At 63.6% G+C, this 26,041-nt stretch overlaps 1 protein-coding gene across 3 annotated transcripts in view; it reads left to right on the forward strand.

Moving 5' to 3' along the window:
- Positions 1-26,041, forward strand: part of SH3PXD2A (SH3 and PX domains 2A) — a 200,928-nt gene that overhangs the window by 120,754 nt on the left and 54,133 nt on the right. For 2 of the 3 annotated variants that reach the window (XM_055118788.1, XM_055118789.1), the window contains exon 6: positions 13,910-13,938. In XM_055118788.1, coding sequence (XP_054974763.1) covers positions 13,910-13,938 — 29 coding nt within the window. Of the gene's footprint in view, positions 1-13,698; positions 13,939-26,041 lie in introns of those variants that run through there. The other variant, XM_055118791.1, reaches the window with a different exon arrangement.

Raw genomic sequence — 26,041 nt, forward strand, 5'->3', positions numbered from 1 at the left:
CAGCCTCTGATCTGTGCCTGAATAGCCTCTGATCTGTGCCTGGACAGCCTCTGATCTGTGCCGGGACAGCCTCTGATCTGTGTCTGGACAGCCTCTGATCTGTGCCTGGATAGCCTCTGATCTGTGCCCGGGATAGCCTCTGATCTGTGCCCGGGACAGCCTCTGATTTGTGCCCGGACAGCCTCTGATCTGTGCCTGGACAGCCTCTGATCTGTGCCCGGGACAGCCTCTGATCTGTGCCCGGGATAGCCTCTGATCTGTGCCCGGGATAGCCTCTGATCTGTGCCCGGGACAGCCTCTGATCTGTGCCCGGGACAGCCTCTGATCTGTGCCCGGGACAGCCTCTGATCTGTGCCTGGACAGCCTCTGATCTGTGCCAGCTCAGCCTCTGATCTGTGCCCGGGATAGCCTCTGATCTGTGCCCGGGACAGCCTCTGATCTGTGCCCGGGACAGCCTCTGATCTGTGCCCGGGACAGCCTCTGATCTGTGCCCGGGACAGCCTCTGATCTGTGCCCGGGACAGCCTCTGATCTATGTCGGCACAGCCTCTGATCTGTGCCCGGACAGCCTCTCCGGCCACTGCAGTTTAAGGAGCTAGGTTCTGGACCACTGGCCCCATGAAAGAATGTTTTAGAAAGAGCATCAAAGGTTTCCCTTTGAGGGGTCTGGCGTTGAGCCCTCCTGGGCCTTTCTCCTCCTCCCACAGCCCCCCAGAATGACTGTCCAGTGCCCTCTCGTGCCCTCCTCCAATGGCAACCCCTGGCTGACCCATCTGGTTGCCGTGATGTGTCCGGGCTTTATGTTAGAGTCATCCCTCCCCTCGCATCCCTCCAGCCCATGGCTGTGGGCCAGGGGAGGCTTGGGGGCTGGAGAGGTCGTACAGAGGTAAGGCACTTGCCTCGGACGCATGGAGCTTAAGGTCCCTTGAGCACCACCAGTGGCTACTCCTGAGCACAGAGTCAGAAATAGCCCCCGTAAAGGGGGAGGGGAGGGGGAGGGGGGAGGGAGGGAAAGAAGGAGGAAGAAATAAAAGGTGTTTTTTTAAATTTTGGTTTGGGGCCACTCCTAGGTGCTCAGGGCTGGAGGAGGGGGAGGAGGAGGAGGAGGAAGGAGGGAGGGAAAGAGAACAGAGAACGAGGAAGAAAGAAAAGGTGTTTTTTTGTTTGTTTTGTTTGGGGGCCACACCCTGGTGCTCAGGGCTGAGCCAGGCTGGCCGTGTGCGTGGCGGGCTCCTGCCCTGGTTCTCTCTGCAGCCCACCGTCCCGTCTCTGGCCACGTCCAGTCCCTCTGCTGCTGCCTGGCCCAGCCTCTGGGGGTCTCCGTGCACTGCCCCGCGCGGGAAGGAAGAGGCGTCTCAACACGCATGCAGAGCCCAGCAGCCACTCGCTCCGGCCCTCAAGGCCTCCCCCAGGACCCTCGTGCCCTGCTCTGCTTCTCACACCCGCGGCCCCCTCCCCTGTGGTGGGAAGGTGGCTCTCCCCACTGCTGGACACGCCTCCCAGAAGAGCCCTGGGCCTGTCCCCTGCTCCCGCCAGCCTTTCTGTTGCAATCCCGTGCTTCCCTCTGCACCTTTGTTTATAGAACGCCCTGCGTGCTCTCTCAGCCCCTCCCGAGAGAATGTTCCAGAAGAAACATTCTCTGCCCCACTTCTGGCCAGCTCCTAGAGTGGACACTAGAGAATTGATGCAGGTCACATCCGCGGGCTTTGTCCTGGGAGCTGCCCTGGCAGAGGCGAGCAGGGCCCAGGGCCACAGCCAAGGCCGCCCGCCAGGCGCGTGCAGGGCCAGACTCCCGGACCCGGCAGCCTCACTGGCCACGCAGCTCACGTCACCTCAGCAGCCAGGGCTGAGGGAGAACAGCTGGCCCCCGGACATGCACTTTCCACTTGACGGTGCCAGGTCCTTGGAAAGCCTGCGTGTGTTTGTATGTCTATGTCGAATGCGCCTCTCCCGTGGGGAGTGTAACTGTGTGTGATGTGAGGTGTGTATGAGTGTGCACGTGTGCATGTATGTGATGTGTCTGAGATGTATATGAGTGTGTGTGTCTGTGTGACTTGTATATGATTGTGCACATGTGCATGCGTGTGATGTGTCTGAGATGTGTGAGTGTGCATGTATGTGATGTGTCTGAGATGTATATGAGTGTGTGTGTCTGTGTGACTTGTATATGATTGTGCACATGTGCATGCGTGTGATGTGTCTGAGATGTGTGAGTGTGCATGTATGTGATGTGTCTGAGATGTATATGAGTGTGTGTGTCTGTGTGACTTGTATATGATTGTGCACATGTGCATGCGTGTGATGTGTCTGAGATGTGTGAGTGTGTGCATGTCTGTGATGTGTATTGTGAAATGTGTATGAGTGTGTGCATGTGTATCTGTGTGTGATTTGTATGAGTGTGTACATGTGCATGTGTGTGATATGTGTCTGAAATGTGTATGTGTGTGCATGTGTGTCTGTGTGTGATTTGTATGAGTGTGTACATGTGCCTGTGTGTGATGTGTGTCTGAAATGTGTATGTGTGTGCATGTGCGTCTGTGATTTGTATGAGTGTGTACATGTGCATGTATGTGATGTGTGTCTGAAATGTGTGTGAGTGTGCGCTTGTGTGTCTGTGTGTGATTTGTATGAGTGTATATATGTGCATGTGTGTGATGTGTGTCTGAAATGTGTGTGAGTGTGCGCTTGTGTGTCTGTGTGTGATTTGTATGAGTGTGTACATGTGCATGTATGTGATGTGTGTCTGAAATGTGTGAGTGTGCGCTTGTGTGTCTGTGTGTGATTTGTATGAGTGTATATATGTGCTTGTGTGTGATGTGTGTCTGAAATGTGTGTGAGTGTGCGCTTGTGTGTCTGTGTGATTTGTATGAGTGTGTACATGTGCATGTATGTGATGTGTGTCTGAAATGTGTGAGTGTGCGCTTGTGTGTCTGTGTGTGATTTGTATGAGTGTATATATGTGCATGTGTGTGATGTGTGTCTGAAATGTGTGTGAGTGTGCGCTTGTGTGTCTGTATGCGATGTATATGAGTGTGTGATGTGCGTGTACACTGTGTGAGCACATTACCCATCCTGAGGGAGAGGAGGGAGAGTAGGAAGAAGCCCGAAGTCCTCCTGCTGACTCACGCCTCTCCCTCTCGGGCCGCCCCTGAGGTGACTTTCCCGCGGCCGGGAGCTGCGGAGGGCAGGGCTCCCCTTTCACCTGGCGGTGCCCGCACCGGGCTGGGGGCCGCTGGCTCGCCTCTGGGCTCCCGGCCTGGGCCTGTCCTGCTCAGGCCCGCCCAGATCCCGGCTGAATTCTTGGAATTGCACGGGAGGAGCCTTGCTCAACAGGTTTTTTTGTTCCTGGGTTGCAGGGCCACAGAACCACCCTCTGCTGCGGCCCCGAACAATGGCCCAATGTTCCCTGGGCCTGGGTGGGGGAGGCTCAAGCCAGATGCCAGCTCCCTGCCCCAGCCTGCCCAGACAGCTCTGGCCAGGGTCCACCCCACCACCCCTGCGGCCTGCCCTGCTCTGGAACAGCCCGGCATACCTCTGAGAAGGGAGACAGCGTCCCCAAAGGGCCTGGCCACGCAAGCCCTGGGCTGGGACTGGGCCTTTGACCAGGCCAGCTTAGTGACCCAACATTCACTCTCTGTTGTGAGTGTTAGTGACCCAACACTCACTCTCTGTTGGGACAACCCCTCACCCACTCGGTGCCAGGACAGCCTCTGACCACTGTGTGCCAGGACAGCCCCTGACCTCTGCCAGGACAGCCCCTGACCACTGTGTGCCAGGACAGCCCCTGACCACTGTGTGCCAGGACAGCCCCTGACCACTGTGTGCCAGGACAGCCCCTGACCTCTGCCAGGACAGCCTCTGACCACTGTGTGCCAGGACAGCCTCTGACCACTGTGTGCCAGGACAGCCTCTGACCACTGTGTGCCAGGACAGCCTCTGACCTGCGCCAGAGCCCCCCACCAGGGATTTGATCCGGCTGCCGCAGGGCGGAAGCTCTGGGCAGGTGTAACCAGCCCCCATGAGCAGCACTTTGCCCGTCAGTCATTCCCAGTGGGGCAGCTGTGTCATTGGCCCAGAGTTCTAGGCCATCCTGTCCCTCCCCAGCCCAGGCCTGGGGTCCATGTGCCCTTTGCGCAGACCGGGCAGTGGACCTCGGCCCGCTGTGACCAGGAGCTGGCTGGGGCTCCCTGGTGCCCGCCCCCCACCCCACCCTGTGGGAATCCTCCCCAGGTCTCCTAGGGACCATGGGGTGCACTGACCCGCTGCCAGCATCCGGAACCCGAGTTCCCGCCCTGCCTCCCCCAGGGACTGGACCCGCCTGACACCTCCCCGCTCTGCTCAGACCCTCCAAGCAGGAGAATTGGGACAGTCGTTTGCCTCGACTACATTCAGCGTCAGGGAGGGCAGAACCAGAGGGCCAGTGGGTCCCTCGAATGCAGTCTGCATTCCCGCCCCACTGTGCAGTGACCCAGGCCTGTGGCAGCCTGGGCCCGGGAGGCTGGCTTGGGAACAGAAAACGTCCCTAGAAACAGGTCGGTGGGAGAGTCCGTGCTTCCTGGAGGCGGTGTGGCCTCTCACACTGGGATCCCAGATTGGTCCCCTCAGGCGCCCGCCACATTCTGCTTCTGCCTGTCGTAGATCTGTGTGCGTGTGGCGCCACCTCATGGCCACGGTGCAAATCACAGGCGGCGGTATCCCGCCTGCCTTGCCTGATGGGCCTTCGGTGAGGCTCTGCTCACCAGGACACCTTCAGGTCACATCTCAGCTCCTGTGGCTCATCCGTTTCTCAGCTCAGAAGTGCACGAGTCCCCGTTGCTTGGAGGCCTGCACCGCGCTGACCCCACAGGCCAGGAGACCAGCTCCGAGCTGCGGGGTGAAATCCATCCATCCAGAGGGCAAGAGCCGCGGAGGGGACACTGGGGGCGCTTTCCACAGGTGGGGTTGGTTCCTTGAAGGAGAATTCGGGTTTCTCGCCTGCCTCAGGGGCCTCCTCTCGGGGGACTCTCTTCTCAGGGGTGCCGCCCCCCACGCCCCCCAACAGGACAGTGAGGTTGGTTCCGGAAACACCTAACAAAGCCAGTCCCCCGAACCTCAGTCCGAGGTGTGACCTTGGCCTTGAGTCCAGCTGTGGCCCCGGAGCTGGAGGGACAAGCCCCTTAACCCCTCACCCCCCCACTCCATCACAGAGCCCGTTCTTCAGTGGGGTGACCCCATAGGACATGCAGCTGCTCCCTGTCATCCCCCCAGCCTGCATCACCAACCCCTCTCCACCCTGCACACGCCCCCTCCCACAGAACTACCTCCCCAAGCACCCCCCACAGCCCCTCAGTTCCCCCCGTCCCCTGCCACAAGCCCTCACACACAGCCCCCACGCCCCACACAACCCGTCTCACACAAGCCCCCACCCCACACACACACACCCCTCCTGCACACATGCTCGAGGCCCAACCCCGAGGCTGTTTGGGCAGGCGTGGGCCCAGGGAACTGCGTCCCTTACGGGGTATAATTTTTTTTTTTTTTTTTTGCTTTTTGGTCACACCCAACAATGCACAGGGGTTATTCCTGGCTCATGCACTCAGGAATTACTCCTGGTGGTGCTCAGGGGACCATATGGGGTGCTGGGATTCGAACCCGGGTCGGCCTTGTGCAAGGCAAACGCCCTACCCGCTGTGCTATCACTCCAGCCCCCACGGGGTATAATTTTGCAGTGCAACTTCCTCACTGTTTCCTCACGCGTTGGTGGTGCAGGGATGCGCGCAGGGCCGCACACACGTGCCAGCTGGGAGCCGCCTCCCGGGCCTGGAATTCCCTCTTGGGGAGAGTGTCCATCCTGCCGCCCCCACCTCTGGCCGGTGTCAGGCGGCCCAGTCAGGCTGAGGAGAGGGGCGGCTGCTTTTCCCTCCTTCCCACACGCCGCCGTGCGCCTTCCCCTGGCCTGTGAGAGGAGAGGGGTGTGGCATGTCTGGGAGAGTCCCCGCGCCCCGGAGCTGCTCTGCTTTCTGGACCTTTGCACAGTGCCACTGCCCAGCAGCCCGGGGAGAGGCCTGCCTGGCTTCTGCAGGGCTGAGGCCGCGGGCCGAGTGTGGCCACGCAGGGCGGGGGTGCCCGTTCTGTGGCCGGCTGGGGGCCCACCTCCAACCTCGTCCCTGCCTCACAGGAAGTCCTCACAGCGTGGGCCTGCGGGTTGGCAGCCCCTCGACTTCTATGCTTACGCCCACCCCTGCCCCCAGCCCAGAATCTCAGAAGGTCAGAGGGCACAGGTCACTCTCAGGGCCCAGACTTTCTAACCAGCCACACTCCAGCCTCCAGGCACCTCACAGGAAACAGTGTCCAGGTTTTCACTCACTGAACTGTGGCCTTGTCCACTGCACAGCGGTGGTCACTTCCCCTCTGGTGCAGACTGGCCTGGCAGGCATGAGAGGTCACGTGACTGACCTCCAACGCTTTTTGTGGCAGAGACGCCAGAGCCTGAAGCGGGTCACCTGCCCGCCATGCAGATGAGCACAGGGGCTGGGAGCTTGCTTTGCACCCAGCAGATCCCGGGTGGATCCGTGGCACCACGTAGGGTCCCCCTCGAATCCCGGGAGGAATAGCGCCCTCTAGGGGCCAGGGAGAGAGCCCAAAGGGCTGGAGTGCAGGCCAGGCATGCTCAAGGCCCCATTTCCATCATGGGAACCACATGCCCTCCCGAGGGCTGCTCCAGGGCCCCCATCACTGCTGGGAAGCCCCCCACCATAAAACAGCACACTGTATGGCATCTGGTCACAATGAAAGGGCCTGGGGGTGGGGTTGAGTCGAGGTTGGGCTAAGCATCACCCCTGGACACTTGCTGGCCCTTGCACGGGTGCAGTTCCCAGTCGCCCCCTCCTGGCCGAGTCTGCAAACAGCAGGGGCAGGCATGTGCAGCCCTGGCCGCAGACCAGCCCAGCTGTGGGTTGCTCTGGTGGGCTCTGCGGCAAAGGGCCAGGCCCTGACTGGAGGCCACCCGGGCCTGGACCAGAGTTTGGGACTCTGAGCCAAGTGCTCATTCTGGCCTGGACACTTTCTCTGCCTTTCCCAGTGCCTTTAGGAGGGTGATGCCCCAGGCCTGCAGACCCCAGACCAAGGTCAGTGCTCTGTCCTCTCCGAGCGGCCGGTCAGGGCTGATCTCGAGGGGGCCGAGGCAGGCAGCCCACACACAACAGAAAGACTGAGCAGCGCCCTGGTGCCCACCTGCAGGACAGGGCTCCGTGAGCCGTCTCCCGGGGTCACACTCGGGGCCACAGGTCAGGGGCCGACAGCCATCCGCAGGTGGGCCCATACCTGGCTGGTCAGTGGAGTGCTGGGCCTCATCCCCAGGCAGGTGCCAGCCGCCAGGGAAGTCTCTGGCTTGGAATCTTCCAGAAGCAGCGTAGGGGGTGAATCTTGAAGCCCAGCCGGACTGTTTCCTGGGGGGAGAGAAGCCAGGAGAAGCCACAAAAGATGGGAGTGAAGTAGGGGGTGCGGATGGGGGTGACAGGAAACTGTGATCCCCCGGGCTCTGTCCCTCTGCTGCCTCCCACCTCACTGTCCCAGCACCCCAGGCACCCCAAAGCCGGTGTGCACAGACACGCTTGCCCCTGGGCTCGGGGCTGGGGCGGCCCTGCCCCTCCTCAGCCACACTTGCCTCAGTCACCATGTGGCCCCCCGGGTGGGTGTGCTGCAGGCCGGGACCCGGGTCCCGGCCCCCATGGTGACTGGGGGCAGCTGGGAGCAGAGGGGACCCCAGCCCTGGCTAAAGCGCCCAGCAGGACCCACCTAGGGGGCCTTCCTGGGAGCAGGGACTCGCCAGAGCGCAGGCAGGCCTGAAGGGGAATCTGGAGCGGGGATGGGGGGGTGCAGGGTTGGGGAAGGGGTGAGGCCATGGATGGGGGCGGGGAGGGGTGGGGCTGCCCTCCTGCCCCCTCACTCAGAGACAGAATGGACTAAGGCCTTGCCAGGGGGTCCTGAGCAGGGCAGAAGGGCATGTCAGGGTGCTTCTGCCCCCCGCCCCCTCCCTCCCCGGGGAGCCTGTCCACACCTCGCTCAGGACAGACAGACAGACAGACGGATGGGGCTTGGCTGGACTCACAGCCCGCGGCAGGTGGTCCCCTGAGCCTGTGACCCAGCCAGGTGTGCCCCACCCCCACCCCAGCCCAGGGCCTCGGGTGTCTCCCGCTGTGGTGACACTGCTCCCCTCCTTGCCGCCACCACCTTCGCCTGATTCAGCTTCTCCGAATGTCCCAGCCGCTGGCTGACAGCCTGACCCCAGCTGCTTCGGCCCTGTCCCTGCCACTCCGCGCTGTGGGACTCTGTGACTCTGCGCAGCTTGCCCGACCTCTCTGATCCTCTCCTCTAACATGGAGCAGAGGGTCCCCGCCCACCTGGCTAAAGCAGAGCTCCCAAGCAGGGGTGCTGCGGGAGGGTCAGAGGAGCTGAGGGTTAGTTAGTTCCTGCCTCAGTTCCTGCCATCGGAAGGCTCGGGAGATGGTGAGATGGCCCGGGAGGGCCCAAGGGCTGGGCAAATGCCCTGTGTGTGAGCGTCCCCAGTTCCATGCCTGCCCCCCCCCCCCGGCCCCCAGCACTGCACTGAGCGCTTCTGGGTCTGCCCTCCCAGCCCCACCGTCCAGATTCCAGCCCAGGAGCCGCCGTGGGGGAGCCAAGGCAGAGACCCGCCAGATCCCCGGGGCGGGGGTGGGGGGCAGGAGAGGCCGGACAGGCTCTGGGGTCTGTGCTGGCCTTTGCTCTGGCCTCTCCGTCAGTCTGGGGGCCCCCGACCCCCGTCCCTTCATGGGGAGTCCAGCACTTTCGCCTGGGGCAGGAATTCCGGCCTCTCTGGACTGTGCGGCCACAATGGGGCCCATTCTCCGCGCCCTGGAAAAGCGGGTCCCACAGAGAAGGGGCGATTCTTGTTGCACACAGCGGCCCTCAGAGCCACAGCTGAGCCCGGGGCACGGGGGGTCAGGGGGCGCGGCATCCAGCACCCCCTCCCCACTTCCCTGCAGGCCACTGCCCCGGGACCTTCCGTGCAAAGGGCCTCAAAGCCAGAACAGACCAGGCGAGAGCCAAGTCGGGGGGCGGGGTGGGCAGCACTCCTGGACCTCAGCTGACCCAGGCCCTGGGGGCCCCAGAACCACCCGCCTCAGATGACTCGGCCCCTTCCTCGGACCCTCCTGCTCCGGTTCAGGCACAAATATGCAGCCTCGCTATTTGGGTTTCAGACCCAGGCCTGGAGGCTGTGGAGAACTGCAAGGCTGGCAGGAATGGGCACACGGAGGGCGTGAGACTGGCAGGACTGGGCACACGGACGGAGGGCATGAGACTAGCAGGACTGGGCACACGGAGGGCACGAGGCTGGGAGGAATGGGCACACGGAGGGCGTGAGACTGGCAGGACTGGGCACACGGAGGGCATGAGACTGGGAGGAATGGGCACACGGAGGGCATGAGACTGGCAGGACTGGGCACACGGGGGGCATGAGACTGGCAGGAATGGGCACACGGGGGCGTGAGGCTGGCAGGACAGGCACACAGAGGGCGTGAGACTGGCAGGACTGGGCACATGGAGGGCATGAGACTGGCAGGACTGGGCACACGGAGGGCGTGAGGCTGGCAGGAATGGGCGCATAGAGGGCGAGAGACTGGCAGGACTGGGCACACAGAGGGCATGAGACTGCCAGGAATGGGCGCACAGAGGGCGTGAGGCTGGCAGGAGAGGCCGAGGAACACCCCGGAGACGAGCCCCTCCTGCCGGGGTGGGGCGGGAGACCCTGCTTGTTTGTGGGACACAGCTGGGGATGCGCGGGGCTCATGCCCGGCTCTGCAGCCAGGGGTCCCTCCCGACTGGGGTCAGTGCAGGCCGGCCCCGTGCCAGCAGCTTCCTTCCACTCTGTACCGTCGCTTCTGCCTGGACTCCCTGTTTCAGGGGGGTCGGGGCTGGGGCCAGGAAGGAGACAGAGCACTCTTGGGTGGGCCTGGTCCCTGCACCCACGGGGTGTGTCCCGGAGGCCCCTGGGCACTGAGGGGTGTGCCGGGCACCCTGCACGGCAGTTCCCGAGCAGCACCAGGTGCGAGGCCCTGAGCTCCTGCCTGGCCGACACCCCGGTGGGGCCCCCCAGGCTCCCTGAGCACCGCTTGGGAGGCTCCTAAATAAACTGGGGTGGGGATGCCAGTGCATCCTTCTCCCTGCCGGACTTGTGGGTCGTGGGGGCCCAGGGGGAGGTCTCAGGCTTCCTGTTTCAGCCTTCCCAGTCTCCTGGGCCGGGGGAGCCAGAGTACAGAGGGGAGGGCACTCGCCTTATGTGTGCCCAGCCTGGGTTCATCCTTGGCATTCCCTGGTTCGAGTCTCACCCACTCACCGCGAGCCCAACCACGTCCACACCGCCAGGACTGATTCCCAAGTGCAGAGTCAGGAGTAACCCCAGAGCATCACCAGGTATGACCCCTCCACCCTCTAAAAAAAAGTCTCCTGTCCTCCTGGCCTGGGGCCCAGCCCCCCGGAGCCCAGAGGCTGAGTTCTCCTGAAGGAGCCAGCTCTGGACACAGCACCCGAGGCTAGTCAATGGCAGTAGCTCCGGGTGCCACCAGATGGGGTGGGGTAGGGAGGGGACAAGGGGTGGAGACACTTCCTGTGACTCCAGGAAGATGGTGATTCAGCAGCTCATCCCTGCTGGCTGGACCCTGAGCTCTGGCGAGCGGAATCCTGGCGGGTGGCTCAGAGCTTTCAGCATCAGCTCAGGGAAAGAAACGAAGGGTGTGTGTGTGTGTGTGTGTGTGTGTGTGTGTGTGTGTGCGTGCGTGCTCAGGGAAAGAAACGAAGGGTGTGTGTGTGTTGGGGAGTTGGGGCTGGACCCCTGAACTCTGGTGAGCGGAATCCTGGCGGGTGGCTAAGAGCTTTCAGCATCAGCTCAGGGAAAGAAATGAAGGGTGTGTGTATGTGTGTGTGTGTGTGTGTGTGTGTGTGTGTGTGTGTGTGTGTGTGTGTGTGTGTGTGTGTTGGCTGCTGGGTCTCGGGGTGGTGCAGACCCCCCCGTCCTGTGCTCCTCCCGGCCACACCTGGTATGTGAGCTGGGAGAGGCCCAGCCGGACTCTTGAGCTGCTTCTCCACACACTCAGCAGCTGACACTACGCCAGGGCTCTGCTGAGGAGAAGGTGCTGTGAGCCGGGAGCTCCCAGGAGGCTTCCTGTTGGGGCTGACCGGGGACTTGATGCCGTGTGCCCTGGGGGTGCCCGCCTGCTGGACACCCCTCAGCGCACACCACCCCCCCACCCACTGCAGTGTCTGCTCTGAGACCTCACCCCCGTGCTTCTGTAGCACACCTCCCCCTGCGCCCTTGTTGCCAGGAGGATGGGGTTCGAGTCTCGCCCACTCACCATGGGCCCTGACCTTGTCCAGCTGCTTCTCAGAGCTCTGTGACCCCTGACCAGCCACATCTGGTGGGGGCAGCACTGCTGAAGTTCTGCCTGAAATGTGCATATGGGGGTTCTGGAAACTTCCATGCCCCCATATGCACATTTGTTTTTACTGGGTATCGGGTATCTCAGGGGTGCTGTGGGGGTGATGGTGAGGGCTGTTGAGCTTGAGCGCCCTGGGGTCCCTCCTGCCTCCAGCCAGGGCTGTGGTGAAGGGATGGAGGTGGGTGCCGGGCCAGAGGTGCTGCCCTGCTTCTGAGTTTGCGGGAGTTCCCAGAAGATCCTGTGGGCGACTGACCCACTGACCACGCCTCGCTCTGGCACCACCCTGACTCAGACGACCCGCCTGCCCCCAACTGCCCCCACACAGACGACCCGCCTGCCCCACACTGTCCCCACAGAGATGGCCTGCTTGTTCCCATACAGATGACCCGCCTACCCCCCCCCCCACTGTCCCCACAGAGATGACCATCCTGTGCCCCTGCTGCCCCCACAGATGACCCGCCTACATCCCTCTTCCCAGGGCTCTGGACAGGTCAGAGTCTCGCTGTACCCCTGTGTCCACAGCACAGGTGGCCGAAGCAACTCCTTGAGACCCCCAGAAGGCGACCCCCAGCCCATGCGCCCCTCCTTTCCCCACCCGGCCCGGCCCCCTCTGCAGAAAGGCCAGAATCCCCTCCCCCTCGGGAGTGGCAAGTTTGGGGCCACATGGCACCCCGCCCTGGGGACCTGCCGGAGCAGCACTGCCACGCACGTGGTGGGCATCCTCCTGCCGTCCCTGGAGCTGGGCAGCCCAGCTGGCCCCCGGCTGGGGAGAAACCCAAGGGACCTGGCTGGGCCCCCTGCTCCCTGCAGGGGCCCCTCACGCCCAGCCCCTCCCCTGGCCTGGCTACGCAGCGGCTTCTCCAGCAGGGAGGGGGCATCGGAAATGGCCCCCCTCACCCGCTTGGCTGGTTCTCAGCCCAAACCAGGAAGAATGGGGATTTCACCCCTCACCTGGCTCCAGGGACATCGCCAGGGAGCTTGACAGATGTCCACCCCCACAGCCTGGCCAGCCCCCAGCTCAGAATCTGAATCTCCAGGCCCGTCCCGGTCAACCTGCAGCCTCAGAGGCCGCTGGGCTTCCAGACCCACGAGCAGACAGGCCACTGCTGCCCTTCCGCACCCCAGGCAAACTCCGTTTCAATATTTTTCATGTGTGTGTGAGTGTGCGTGCATGCGCGCGTATGCGCATGTGTGTGCGCACGCGTATGTCCGTATGTGTGTATATGCGCGTGTCCGTGTGTGCGCGCATGTGTGTGCCTATATCCGTGTATGTGCGCGTGCGTGTGTGTGTGCGTGCGCGCGCGTGTGTGTGTTTGTGTGTGTGTGTGTGCACGCTCGCGTGCCCAGGACGGGGGCTTATGGTGCTCCTCTCTCTCCAGGGGTTTCCAGGGGGTTGGGGGAGGGGTCTTTCCTGAGCACTAGCGCAGCCTGGGAAGGTCCCTTGAGACGGATGGGAGGGACCCAGGGCGGGAGAAAGGACTGGAGTAGTTGGTTCTGGGTCCCATCCATACATAGTACAGGGCAGGACACTTGTCATGCCGGCGCCCGACCCTGGCACCCGATATGGTTCCCTGAGGACCACCGGGGTGATCGCACAGTGCAGGGCCAGGAGTAAGGCCTGAGCGTCATTGGGTGTGGCTCCCCCTCCCAAAACAAGAAGGAAATTGAAAAAAAGAAATTTCCTGTACTCTGGCTCACGGGGGCACCGGCGCGGGGACTCGGGCTTGCAGGCTAAGAGGGGAACCTGTGCTAGTGGGAGAGGCTTCCTGGCCTCAGTTACCTCGATGACCTCCCGCCCCGGGTTCCCAGCCTGACCCGCCAATGGCAGCTGTGGGCTACAGTCCGGCGCGGTGGGAGGGACCCAGCCCCTGCTCTCCCCCCAGAGTAGCACATCTGTAATGACTGCTGGAGTCAGCCAGTCAAAGGGAGACCCGGGCAGGGGGCCACCTGCATTCCAGTAGCATGCAGAAACCCGAAGAAGGGCCAAGGCAGGACCTGGGCTCCAGCCACCCCCCGGCGGGGCCTCAGTTTCCCCCACGAACCCAGTGCCTGAGGACCTGCCTAGCCTTCCCGGGTTAGCCAAGGATCTGGAAAGCGAAAGGGTGCGGGGTGGGGGGAGCCTCCGGGCCGGCAGCGGCGGGCGGGCGGGGCGGGGTGGGGCGGGGCGGCGCGGCGGGGCGGCGGGGCCCGCGGAGCGGCGGAGTGGGGCGGCGGGGCCCCGCGGGCGGGCGCAGCGCGCGGTGCGGTGCGGAGCGCGCGGTGCGCGCGGTGCGGAGCGCGCGGTGCGGCTGCGGGCCGGCCCCGGGGATCACATGAGCAGCCGCGCCGGGACTGGGCGCCGCAGCCGGCCGTGGGCGCCCGCCGCAGCCCAGCAGCCCCGCAGCCCCGCAGCCGCGCAGCCCCGCGCCTCCTCCGCGCCTCCCTAACCATGTCTGTGTGTTGTTGCTTCTTTTTCAGGGACTATGGCAGCTCCAGGAGGAAATCAGGTAAGGGAGCCCCCGGCGTTTGCCCTTCGCCCCGCGTGGCCTTTCCGGGGTGATCGTCCTTGCCTGTCCCCCCCCCCCCCCCCCCCCCGCCTTGCCTGCCGCGGGGGGACCCGCTTCTGCACCTTCTCCCACTGCGGCCCCGCAGGCGCGCTGTCGGGTGGGAACCGGACTGAACGCGCAGAGTTCAGGGGCGTCTGGAAAGGGGGCTTAGACCCCCGCCCCAGGTGGGGCACCTGCGTGCTGGTGGCAGGAGGGGTGAGGGACCAGGGTCTTGTCCCCCTTTGGGGCGCTGAGGCCTGGAGCTGAAGGGGTCCGACGGGAATGACTCAGTTTCTGCGCCCTCCCGGCCTGCTCTGGGTGTTCTGGCCAGCCGGGGTGGGGGCTCTGGAGGTGACCGGCGTGCACCCGGATGGGAGCACACCCGCTCCATCCCTCACCCCTCCCTGTCTGCCCCGGCAGCGCCCGCACAGGTGCCAGGGCGCCCTGGAGTTTGCAAAGGGGGTGGAGACAGGGAGAGGCAGGGCTCAGCCGGGAGCTGGGCGCTGTCAGCCGGGGTCACCGGAGGCTGGGCGCAGCGCATGCCTGAGTGTGGGTGGGGTGTAACCCTGGAGGGGGGGGCGCTGTGTGCTGCTTGTATTTCTGGGGGCGGTGAGTTGGGGGGGGCGGGCAGCCATCTGGGGGCCTCTAGCCCTCACAGACCTGGGAAGTGTATGCGTCTGGGTGCGTGCCAACAGCTGGCCTAGAGGCCGGAGGTCAAAGCCTGGATCCAGTGGGTCCCCCACAGAGTTCTGGGGTGTGTTGGGAGGAGGCTGTTGTCTCGAGGTCTGAGTTTTTGTGTTTGCTTATGGGGGAGGGGGTGGGCGTCCCCCTCGGGGCTGTTTGGATGCATAGTTGGGGCACACTGGTGCCTGCACTCGGGGTGTTTCTGTGTTGGGGTGCAGAGGTGTTTGGGGATGTTGGTGCAGCAGAGTGAGAGTCTGCCCCCATGCTGTGTTGCTGACCTGTGCAGGGCTGTCTTTCGGGGGTGGGGGTGGGTGTGGGTCTGCCTGGGCCCCTCAGTTGGGGGTGGGGCGCAGGGGCCCGGTGAGGCGGGGATCACATGTTGGTGAGCAGGAGGGGAGCCGGGAAGGAGGCGCCACGCTGGGCCAGCCACTTCTCAGCCCCCATCCCAGGAACTGGGGCTGGGTTCTCTGCCTCCGTTTCCCCTTTACTTTCAAACACCGCTGAGTGGATCCGTGGCACCTGTAGAATGCAGAAAGACCTTAGCCTTGACCCTGGGGCGGGGAGTTGGCCCGTGGGCGGCTCCAAAACAAAAACAGGACCTAGTCCTGCCTTCGTGACTCCAGAACCTTCCTAGGGGCTATCAGTTTATCCTTTTTTGTTTGTTGGTATGTTTTGGGGTGGGGGGCCACTCCCACTGATGCTCAGAATTCACTCCCGGCTTTGCACTCTGGAGTCACTCCTGGCAGTGCTGGGGGGGGGGGGGGTGGGCCCTATGGGACGCTGGGGCGGAGCCTGGCTCAGCTGCATGGCGCCCTCCCCTGTCCTGTCTCCCCCCCTCCCATCCTTTGCTGCAAACCTGGGGCCTCAGCCTAGTCCCTGCTCTGCTCTGGGACTCAGCTCCCCCCTGCAGGAAAAGATTGTACCGGATAATCCCTCAGGCTCCTGATCTGGTCCCCAAGCCAGGCGAGACCCAACCCCCCCCCCCAGCCCCCACCAAGGAAACCTTCCCCCATGCCCGCCTGTTTTCTGCCTTCCATTCTCAGGCCTGAATGGACGGATGGGAAATGGCATTTCAGTGTAATTACTGGTGCTGTGATAACAGCTTCCTGTGTCCGCTAACCTGGGGCTCTGCAGCCGGAGTTTGGGAGTTTTCCTCCCCAGAGGCCTTGCAAGGCTGCCGTCCCCCTTCCCTCTCTGCCCAGAGGCTCTGCGGAGCTGGGGATTCCCACCCACTTGTTTTCATTTATTGGTCTGGGTTTTGTTTATCGGGGCCACACCCCCGGCCATGTTCTGGGCTTACTCCTGCCGCTGCCCTCCGGGGTCACTCCCTATGGCCTAGAGGGACCAGGGGTGGTTTCCGATGGGGTGCCGGGGATCGAACCCCACTCAGTGTGTCCCAGGCAGGCCCCCTTCCTGCCGTGCTCTCCCCAGCCTTGTTGACGCGATGTTCCCAGGCTGGGTCGCGGTGCCCACCTTCGCCTGGCTCCAGACCTTCTCTGCAGGTGTGCCCGGGTGAGATGACTATGTGCAGCTCCGGGCTTTGGGGACCACAGATGGCCGGGCATCTTGTGGGTGGGCTTCAGCCCTGGGGCAGTGGCCCGAGGAGTACAGACTGCCCCTCACCCCGCAGCCCCAAGCGGATGGCGCGGCGTCCTCACACCCCAGCTTGCTCCTCTCACCAGCCCACCAGCTTGGGGCTCGCCGGGCCCCCACCATCACGAGCTGATTCCCTAAAATACTTTCCTCTCTCTGCACATTCTCACACCCTGCTCGGCTCCGTCTCTGGAAAGCCCCGATTAACACGCATCCTGCTCCCGGTGAAGATTAGATAAAGAGAAGCCAGCTGTTCGAGGACGTTTTATTGGTTTGGTTTGGGGGCCACACCCCGTTGGACTCTTGGGCCACTCCTGGTGCTTGGGACCCTCTCCTGGGCGGACTCTCTGGTGCTGGAACCCAGGTCAGCTGCGTGTGCTCCAGCTCCCTGTGCCCTTGCCAGCCCTGCTGGGGCTCTCTGAGCATTTATCATTTGCTTCCAACCTCCTGTCTCCTCCCCTGCCCCTCGGAGCCCCTGTCATGTGGGGGAGTGGGCTCCCCTGTGCACATGAGCACCCCAGCCTCCAGGCTGGCTGCCTGCTAGCCAGGTGAGTGCACATCTCGGTCTCGACCCTACGTGCTGGGGCTTGAAGCTTGCGAGGGCCACAGGCCCTGGTGAGAAAGTGGGGTCTGTTTCCTGGAAGCACGGGTCACTTTTTTTTTTTTTTGTCCCCCAAGCCTGAGTCCTCCTGGGAGGATCTCTGTTGGGTGCAGAGCCAAGGAGAGAATGTGTGGAAGGCTGGGAGAATGTTCTAGGGCAGTGCCTGCCTCCGCGGGCCATGGACGCTGCCCCTCGTGCCTGCTCCCTGGGCATCTGCCCCACCCACCCAGAGTCCAGGTGTCCCCACGACCCCTCTGGCTCTGCCACTTACCCTTGTCTGATGGAGCCCCTCCACCCCTGCAGGAGACCCCCCCCCCCCAGCTCCCCTGGCACTTCCAGGCCGTCTCCTCCAGAGGTAGAGGGAGTTCTTTGTGCTCACCAGCTTCTGGGGACCACCCTGAGGACCACTCTGGGACTGCCCCTCCCTCCCCTGTCCCCCAAGTCCTCAGTGCTCCCTCCCCTTTGCACTGCCGTTCCCTCTGCTTGAATGCTGTTCCCTGTTCTTCCCCGTAGCTGGCTATTTCCACGGAAGCCCTCAGGTTCCTCCCCAGGAGCATGGGGGTCTGTGTGTATGTGTGTGTGTGTGTGTGTGTGTGTGTGTGTGTGTGTGTGTGTGTGTGTGTGTGTGTGGTGCCAGGGATGAACCCAGGGCCTCACACGTGCAAAGCAGGCGCTGTCACACAGAGCCACGACCTCAAGCCCCCTCAGTCTTGCTGCCCCTCAAATCTCCGTGTTTCTCGCCTACACGTCCCTGCACATGCCCAGTGCTCCGGTTTGTTCTGTTTGACCTGAGCACCATGGACTGGAGGCGTGCAGGTTCAGCTTGTTGAATGGGGTGTGTGTGTGTGTGGGGGGGGTGATAGGGCGCTGCAGCCACCTTTCAGGGGCATTTATCTGGGACCAGGGAAGGGTTCGTCCTGCTCAGGGGAGGGTGGGGTGGAGGGACTCCTGTGGCCGTGCTCATCAAGAGTCAGGAGACCGGCCTGAGAGCACCTTATTTGGGGGCCAGAGACCAGAGGCTTCGGCTCAGCTCACGGGGCAGCGGCTGCTTGCTGGCCGCGGGGCTGGCGGGGAGGCGAGAGGAGCCAGGGCCTGAGGGCCCCACGCCTGCCAGGCACACCCCCAGCAGAGGATGCACTGCCCCAGCGGGAAGCCGGGGTGCGGGCAGGAGGCCCTGGAGGGGACCACGGCCCGGACCTGGGGCGGCGAGGGGCTTGTAGGCCCTTTGAACAGTTTAGATTTTTTTTTTTAATGTGTGTGTGTGTGTCTGTGTGTCTGTGTGTGTGTGTGTGTGTGTGTGTGTGTGCTTTTTGCTTTGAGGTCACACCGTTCTGGCCACGTCAGGGTTTACGCCTGGCTCAGTGCTCCGGAGTTACTCCTGGCAGACTGATACGGACAGGTGCCATGTGCAAGGCAAGTGCCTGCCTGCTGTACTGTCTCTCCGGCCCTTGGACTTTTCTTTTTATTTGGGCTGCGGATGTGGCACCCCCAGACATGCCCAGGGGTCACACCTGGCGGTGCTTGGGGGATCGCATACCGCCGGGATTCGAACCTCGATCACAGCCGCAGCCACACACAGGCAAGTGCAGTCACCTCTGTCACTGTCCCTCCGACCGCCAGGACTTGACTCTGAGAGGGGGGTGTGCGTGCCAGCTGTGAGGCGGGGCGGGGGGGGGGTGGTGCAGCCCCAGGCTGTGAGTGGGAGGGAGAGGGTGGGCGCAGCAGAGGGGGCGCACTGGGCAGCAGCGGGGTCCCGGGGAAGGTTTGCGCGGAGGGAGACTGGCTGCGGGTGCTGTCAGACTCGGCCCCTCTCTGCGCTGAGACCTTGGACCCACCCTTCCCCTGAGCTGGACTATCCGGTGCTCTGGGAGCACGGAGCCCGCAGGCCTCAGTAAGATTTCCCTCCAGGCACTGGCCCATTCAGGGGACAGTGCTGCCCCAGCACCTTCAGCTGACTGACCCTCACCCCCCCCCCCCCCCCCCCCGATCCAAACCCCAAGACACAGCTGTGGGGCCGGAGCCAGAGTCCAGTGGGCGGGGCATTTGCCTCGCACGCAGCCAATCCAGGTTCAATCCCCCACACCTCAGATAGCCCCCCCCCCAGACCACCAGGATCCCTGAGCTCAGGGCCAGGAGGAAGCCCTGAGCACCGCCAGGTGTGGCACAAAAACAAAAACTAGACTCAGCCACCTGGGGACAGAACGATTTATACCCCTCTCCCCCCGCCCGCATCTCACCAGGGGACACCTGGAGCCAGCTCGCACCGTGAGCCCCAGAAGGTGCTGTTTCCCCAGAGAGCTGGGAGTGGGAAGGTCCTGTGCTGCTGGCCCGGGAGCGCCCTGAGCTCTGCTCTGCCCTGGACACCCCAGTTCTTGGAGCTCGGTTCAGAACCCGCTTTCTTTCTCTAGGGCTTGCGAATTCTGAGTTTCGCCACAAGGGGGCGCTGGTGACCAGTGACCCCCCCTCCCTGCTTCAGGCCTGTGGCCGGTCACCCAGGGGGCTGGCGGAGAGGGAGGGTGCCGTGTGGTGCTGCAACACCCAAAATTCAAGGGTGTTGCAATTTTGTTCTTTGAGGCTGGTGCTCATCACGAAATCCTGTTTACTTGGTGTTTTTTCTTGGGAACGTGGTGAGCGTTGGTGTCAGGGCTCTGAAACCCACATGACTGAACGGAGGAGGTAGTCATGGGGCGTCCTTCCCGAGAAGGTGCTGCTCGTGTTTGCTCTCCTGGGCATCCCTGCAGGGAAAGGCAGGGGGAGTAGCCCTGGTATCCCTCAGCTGTGAGGATTGGGTTAGCAGGGGCCCTGCTGCATAGCAAATGCAGAGTAATATTAGCTGCCATTGTTGCCGGGGGTGGGGGAGAATATGGAAGTCTTGATTTTAGTTTGGTTTTTTTTTTTGGAGTGGGGGGTCCTTACTCCTGGCTCAGTGCTCAGAGATCACTCTTGGCCATCCTCAGGGGACCCTATGGGATGCCAGGGATTGAACTCGGGTCTGTGATGTGACAGGCAAATGTCTTGTCTCTGTACTATCTCTCTGGCCCTGTTTGTTTTTGGGGGGACTCCCAGGTGCACTAGAGCCTTCTAAGCTCCACCCAGCAGTGCCATGTCCGGGATCGAACCCAAGACCCTGTGCATGCCAGGCACAGCCCCAGCCCTTGGAGCCCTCTCTCCAGCTGCAGCTGTTGAGACTTATGGGTAGGTTCTAAAAGGTGGGCGTCAGTTGGTCTGACCTTTGGCCTCAGAGCAGAAGGCCCCGCTTGCATCTCTCAGTCGGTGAGCCCTGGGCCTGGACTCCGGCCTTGCTCCAATGCTGGGTCATACCCAGTGGTGCTCAGGGGTTACTCCTGGCTCTGAATTACTCCTGGCGGTGCTTGGGGGACCATATCGGGTGCCGGGGATTGAACCCGGGTCGGCCGCGTGCAAGGCAGATGCCCTACCCGCTGTGCTGTGGCTCCAGCCCCCACTCTGTATTCTTGTGACTGACTGTGTTCCTTGTCGGTCGCTTATTACCAAGAGAAACTGCTGCTTAGCCCAGATAGTCACGTTTTCTAGGTCAGGGAAGTCAGCCGGCAGGAATTCCGCTCTTGCTGCCGAGGTGCCCGATGGCGCCGAGGCCTCACATAGGCACGGCCACGCTCTGCCACCTGAGCCACGCCTCGGGCCCCACGGAATCTTGTTTTTCCCTTTTCCATGTTTGGCAGTGCTCAGGGGGTGCTCCTGGTGGTGCTCGGTTGTTCCCACAGTGCTCGGGGAGCCTGTGGTGGCGGGGACGGAGACCCGGCCTCCGGCGTGCGGGGCAGACTCTGTGCCTCCAGAGCGGTGGTCCCTGACACCCCCTGACCGCGCGGCACTCAGAGGCAGCAGCCCCGTCGGCGCCTCCTGGCTCGTGATTCCTGTGGGGTCCGCTGTGCCTTCTCTCGGCTCAGCCACTGCCGGCCAGAAAAGAGCCACAGCGCCTGCCCCGGTGATGGGGAGTCGCAGCTGAGGCCAGCAGACCCCACGTGTGAGCAGGGCCCAGGGCAGCCGTCAGGGCGCCAGGTCCAGGGTGGTTGTTCACAACACCAGTGTCCAGGGGAGGCACTCAGGGCGCCAGCGTCCAGGGCGGCCACTCTCAGCCACCAGTGTCCAGGGCGGTCACTCTCAGCCACCGGCGTCCAGGGCGGCCACTCTCAGCCACCAGCGTCCAGGGCGGTCACTCTCAGCCACCGGCGTCCAGGGTGGCCACTCTCAGCCACCAGTGTCCAGGGCGGTCACTCTCAGCCACCGGAGTCCAGGGTGGCCACTCTCAGCCACCAGCGTCCAGGGCGGTCATTCTCAGCCACCGGCGTCCAGGGCGGCCACTCTCAGCCACCGGCGTCCAGGGCGGTCATTCTCAGCCACCGGCATCCAGGGCGGCCACTCTCAGCCACCGGCGTCCAGGGCGGCCACTCTCAGCCACCGGCGCCCAGGGCGGCCACTCTCAGCCACCGGCGTCCAGGGCGGCCACTCAGCCACCGGTGTCCAGGGCGGTCACTCTCAGCCACCAGTGTCCAGGGCGGCCATTCTCAGCCACCGGTGTCCAGGGCGGCCACTCTCAGCCACCGGTGTCCAGGGCGGCCACTCAGCCACCGGTGTCCAGGGCGGTCACTCTCAGCCACCAGTGTCCAGGGCGGCCACTCTCAGCCACCGGCGTCCAGGGCGGCCACTCTCAGCCACCGGCGCCCAGGGCGGCCACTCTCAGCCACCAGTGTCCAGGGCGGCCACTCAGCCACCGGTGTCCAGGGCGGTCACTCTCAGCCACCAGTGTCCAGGGCGGTCACTCTCAGCCACCAGTGTCCAGGGCGGCCACTCTCAGCCACCAGTGTCCAGGGCGGCCACTCAGCCACCGGTGTCCAGGGCGGCCACTCTCAGCCACCGGTGTCCAGAGCGGCCACTCAGCCACCGGTGTCCAGGGCGGTCACTCTCAGACACCAGTGTCCAGGGCGGCCACTCTCAGCCACAGTGTCCAGGGCGGTCACTCAGCCACCGGTGTCCAGGGCGGCCACTCTCAGCCACCGGTGTCCAGGGCGGCCACTCTCAGCCACCAGTGTCCAGGGCGGTCACTCTCAGACACCGGTGTCCAGGGAGGCCACTCTCAGCCACCAGTGTCCAGGGCGGTCACTCTCAGCCACCAGTGTCCAGGGCGGCCACTCTCAGCCACCAGTGTCCAGGGCGGCCACTCTCAGCCACCAGCGTCCAGGGCGGCCATTCTCAGTCACTGGTGTCCAGGGCGGTCACTCTCAGCCACCAGTGTCCAGGGCGGTCACTCTCAGCCATCGGTGTCCAGGGCGGCCGTTCTCAGCCACCCTTGTCCAGGGCGGTCACTCTCAGCCGCCAGTGTCCAGGGCGGCCATTCTCGCAGTCTCAGCATCAGCATCCTTCTGGTTTGAAGGAGATATGTTGGGTTTTGGGGGTCACACCCGGTGATGCTCAGGACTGTCTCCTGACTCTGCACCCAGCAATTACTCCTGCCGGTGCTCAGGGGACAGTACGGGATGCCGGGGATCCAACCCTGGTTGGCGGCGTGTAAGGCAAGTGTCCCGTCGTTCCCGCCCACGGAGAAGAGATGCGGCAAGGCTGCATTTTGCGTCCAGCTCTGGCTGCTGTGTGGGCGGGGTCAGTCAGCTTCCCCGTGCCTCAGTGTCCGCATCTGTGCAGTGGGGTTAGGGAGAATCAGGGCAGAGAACGCCTCGCCACACCCTGGGCCTGGCCCTGCAGTGCTCCTGAAGGGTGACGGGCCGGGCCGCTGCTCGGGACTGTCCTCTCAGTCTGGGAGACCGGCCTGAACCTCTCCTCGGGTTACAGCGGCCTGGACAGGGGCCTGTGCCCACTGGCATCAGCCTCTCCTGAGCCCAGGCCGCAGAGCCCTAGAGGAAGGCCGGAGACGGGGTGGGGGTCGTGCGGGGGAGGGGGCAGGACGTCAGGTGCCTGCCCTGCACGCAGCCGAGCCTGGTTCCATCCCCCGCTCCACATATGGTCCCCGAGCACAGCCCAGAGGAGCCCCCAGGACCGCCAGGTGTGGCCCAACCACCATCCCTCCCCAATAAATAAATACATAAATAAATAGAGAAATAAATAAATAAATAGAGAAATAGAGAAACGAGGCAGCGGGGAGCAGCCCAGGGGGGAGACAGAGCCGTGCCCGGGGCGGAGAGGCTCGTGGGCGCCCGCTGTGGTGCTGGCCTCTGACTTCCTGTCTGATGGGGAAATGCAGGGAGACTTGGGGCTGTGCAGGAGGCACAAAGGGCGGGAGCCCTGGCTCATCCCAGGCAGCCGTGATCCCCGGAGCACCACCAGGTGTGCCCCCCTCCCCCCCACACACACCCCCTAACCCACACCAAAGCTGGGTCGATGAACCAGCCTGTATTCTAAAGTGAGGGCACTGGGGCTGGCGCGATGGCTCAGTGGGCAGAGTACGGGCTTGCACGAGGAAGGCTCCTCCCCGGACAACCCCCCCTGTGGTCCTCAAGCCCCACACGGGGAGTGCAGTGTAGCCCCTGAGCACTGCCGCCTTGTCTGGTAAACTGAGGCAGCTGCTTGTCCTGCCCCCGAACACCCAACCCCCCCCTTCTCAGAACCGCCTCCCTGGGTTGCGGTAACAGCTTAGCACTCGGCCCGCTCAGGAGAACGTCTCCGCAGAAAGGTGGGTGGTCTCGGCCCGCCCAGGGACTCACGAGCTTTAGGGAGGGTCCAGCAGGTAGGGCGCTTATCTTGCACACCGCATGCATGGATGGCACGGGTTCGATCCCTGGCGCCCCAGAGGAATGATCCCTGCCTGAACTCTGAGCCAGGGCGAGACACTGAGCACTGTTGGGTGTGGCCCCAACACTAAAATAATAACAATAACAATAATAATTTACTCTTCAGATTCCCCAAAGGGAGGCCTGAGCTCGCAGCCAGCCAGCAGCCTTTGGGGGTGGGGAGCAATGCATCACTTAAGGAGAAGTTGCCAGAACCTGCTGGGGGGCGTGTCCAACTGACCTGTGTTAGCCCAGCGTTGCTCTCTCTTGACCTTGGGTCAGCTTTGACCAGGGTGAAAGGGCCCGGGAGGGAGCCCGGGTTCAGGCTGGGAATAACCAGGACGTGGCAGTAGGGGGAGTCGAGGAGCCCAGGCAGCCGTGGTCCCCTGGGAGGGGAGGAGGGTGCGGGGCTGGCGCGGGCCAGGACTCTGGGGGAGGCAGAGACGGGAGGAGTAGGTCGGCACCCGCCAGGAGGGTCGGGCACATGGGGACCCCGGCTCAGCCTTCCCGGCACCCCACGCGCCCCTTCCACAAGCGAGCATGTCCCGGAAAGGCCCCGCCCCCTGGCACCGCGCCCCCCTGCCGGGCTTCTGGGCGGCTTCTCTTTTTGTGGCGCTGGGGCCCCGGCTGATGTCAGCCCTGGAGTTCAAAGCCACTAATTGGAAATGAAAAGTGGCTGATGGACTTGGCAGCGCCCGGCCGGCCCATGTAGCATGAGGTCCAGGCAGTGGAGAAAGTGGCCACGTGCCTCCTCACTCCTCGTGCTGGCCAGAGCCGGGGTTGGTGGGGGGTGAGGGGTAGAGGGGGCGCGTCCTGGCCTGGACTCCCCGAGTCCCCGCGCCCAGCTGCCTCCTGGGACCCCCTGGGAGAGAGGAGGAGGCTGCAGACGGGGGTGAGGGGTGCTCCCCCCAGCCTGCTCACGCAGGTACCCCCAGACCTGCCCTCACCTGCAGGGGTGTGGCGAGCAGGACCACGGGGGCGTGTACCCGAGAGCTGGCATGATTGACAGGTCCATGAGAGGCAGGGATCTGGGGACCCCCGCAGTTGATGGCAGGGAGGAGGCAGGAACGCTAGGGCAGGGCTGGTCCGTGAATATATGGATTCCCCCCCCCCAGCAGTGGGGGGTCTTGGAGAACGGCTCTCTGGGGCCCGCTGATGCCCTCATCACCTCACCGGGAGTCTGCAGTGAAACCCCGTTTGCCTTTTATTTTCTCGTTTCGGGGGGAGGAAACCTCCCCCGCCACCATGGCCCAGCCCGAGGGCTGCTCCCCCGCGTGGCCCCGTCAGGACACAGCGTGGCCCTCACCCCCCTGTGTTCCAGCCCTGCGAGGAGAGACGCTCAGCCTGAGGCAGAGACACAGGCTGGGTGGGGTTTTGGAGCCCTAGCACAGGGGGCGGCGGGGGAGGGGGGAGGGGGGAGGGAGCTTGCCTGGCACACCCCACCCAGATGGTCACCCGAGCCCTGCCAGGAGGGATCCCTGAGCACAGAGCCAGGAGCAGCCCTGAGCTCCACTGGGTGTGGCCCCCAACAAAAGGCAAAACCAAAACAAACGAAAACAAAACAAACAAAGATGCGTGTTTGGCTGGGGCGGGGGCTGGGCACGTGGTCACTTCTCCACTGGGCTCGGTGCTGGCGCCTTCCTCACTCTAAAGCAGCTCTTTGCCCGCAGACACGTGGCGGGAGTCGCCACTCGGCGCATCAGCCTTCTGGTAACGGGGCGGTTTTGAAAGGCGAGAGGCAGAGCAACGGTCTCCACGGTGCTGGTGACTCTTCGACGTTTGTGGAGCATGAAAAGCGTGTTTCCCCCCAGAAAACTCTTGCTTGGTACCCCCAAGGCAGGCAGATCTGGCCGTGGCCGCCTGTGGCCTGAGCCGCTGCTACTAGGACAGGCCTGGAGAGTGTCAGGAGCGTCTAGAGACCGGCCGGCCGGGAGCCGCAGGGGCCCCTCCTGGAGAGCCCCCCCGCCCCCGCCCAAGACCGTCCACACCCCCGGCCAGGGCTTGGGGCTTGGCACCCTTCCTCGTGGTGCTTGGGGAACTAGAGCCGGTGCCCGCCGTGTGCAAGACAAGTGCCCACCCCGTCCTCTCTCTGCATCCTGCCGGTGTCTCCCCGTTACCCAGGGGCACCCCCTCTTTTGCCCTGAGCTCCCTGCAAGTGGGGCCCAGCCGGGCCGGGTGCAGAGCTGTTCGGGTAGAGGCCGAGGCCAGCTAGTGACGGCCCCCAGCACGCCTGCTGTGTGCCCCGGGAGTGGCCCCTTAGCTCCACAAACGTCCACCTGGTAGTGACGTGGCCGGAGCGGCCTGTAGCCCCAACACCCCTAGTGGCTTCTCATTTTTATTAGATCGAGGGATTCCCGTGACCTCTCTGCTGACCTCGGGTCCTCTCTTCTCCATCAGTGGTAGCTCTCTGGGGGGTGGGTGCCACCTT

Source organism: Sorex araneus, chromosome 11 (assembly GCF_027595985.1).
Source record: "Sorex araneus isolate mSorAra2 chromosome 11, mSorAra2.pri, whole genome shotgun sequence".
In the NCBI taxonomy this organism is placed as follows: Eukaryota; Metazoa; Chordata; class Mammalia; order Eulipotyphla; family Soricidae; genus Sorex; species Sorex araneus.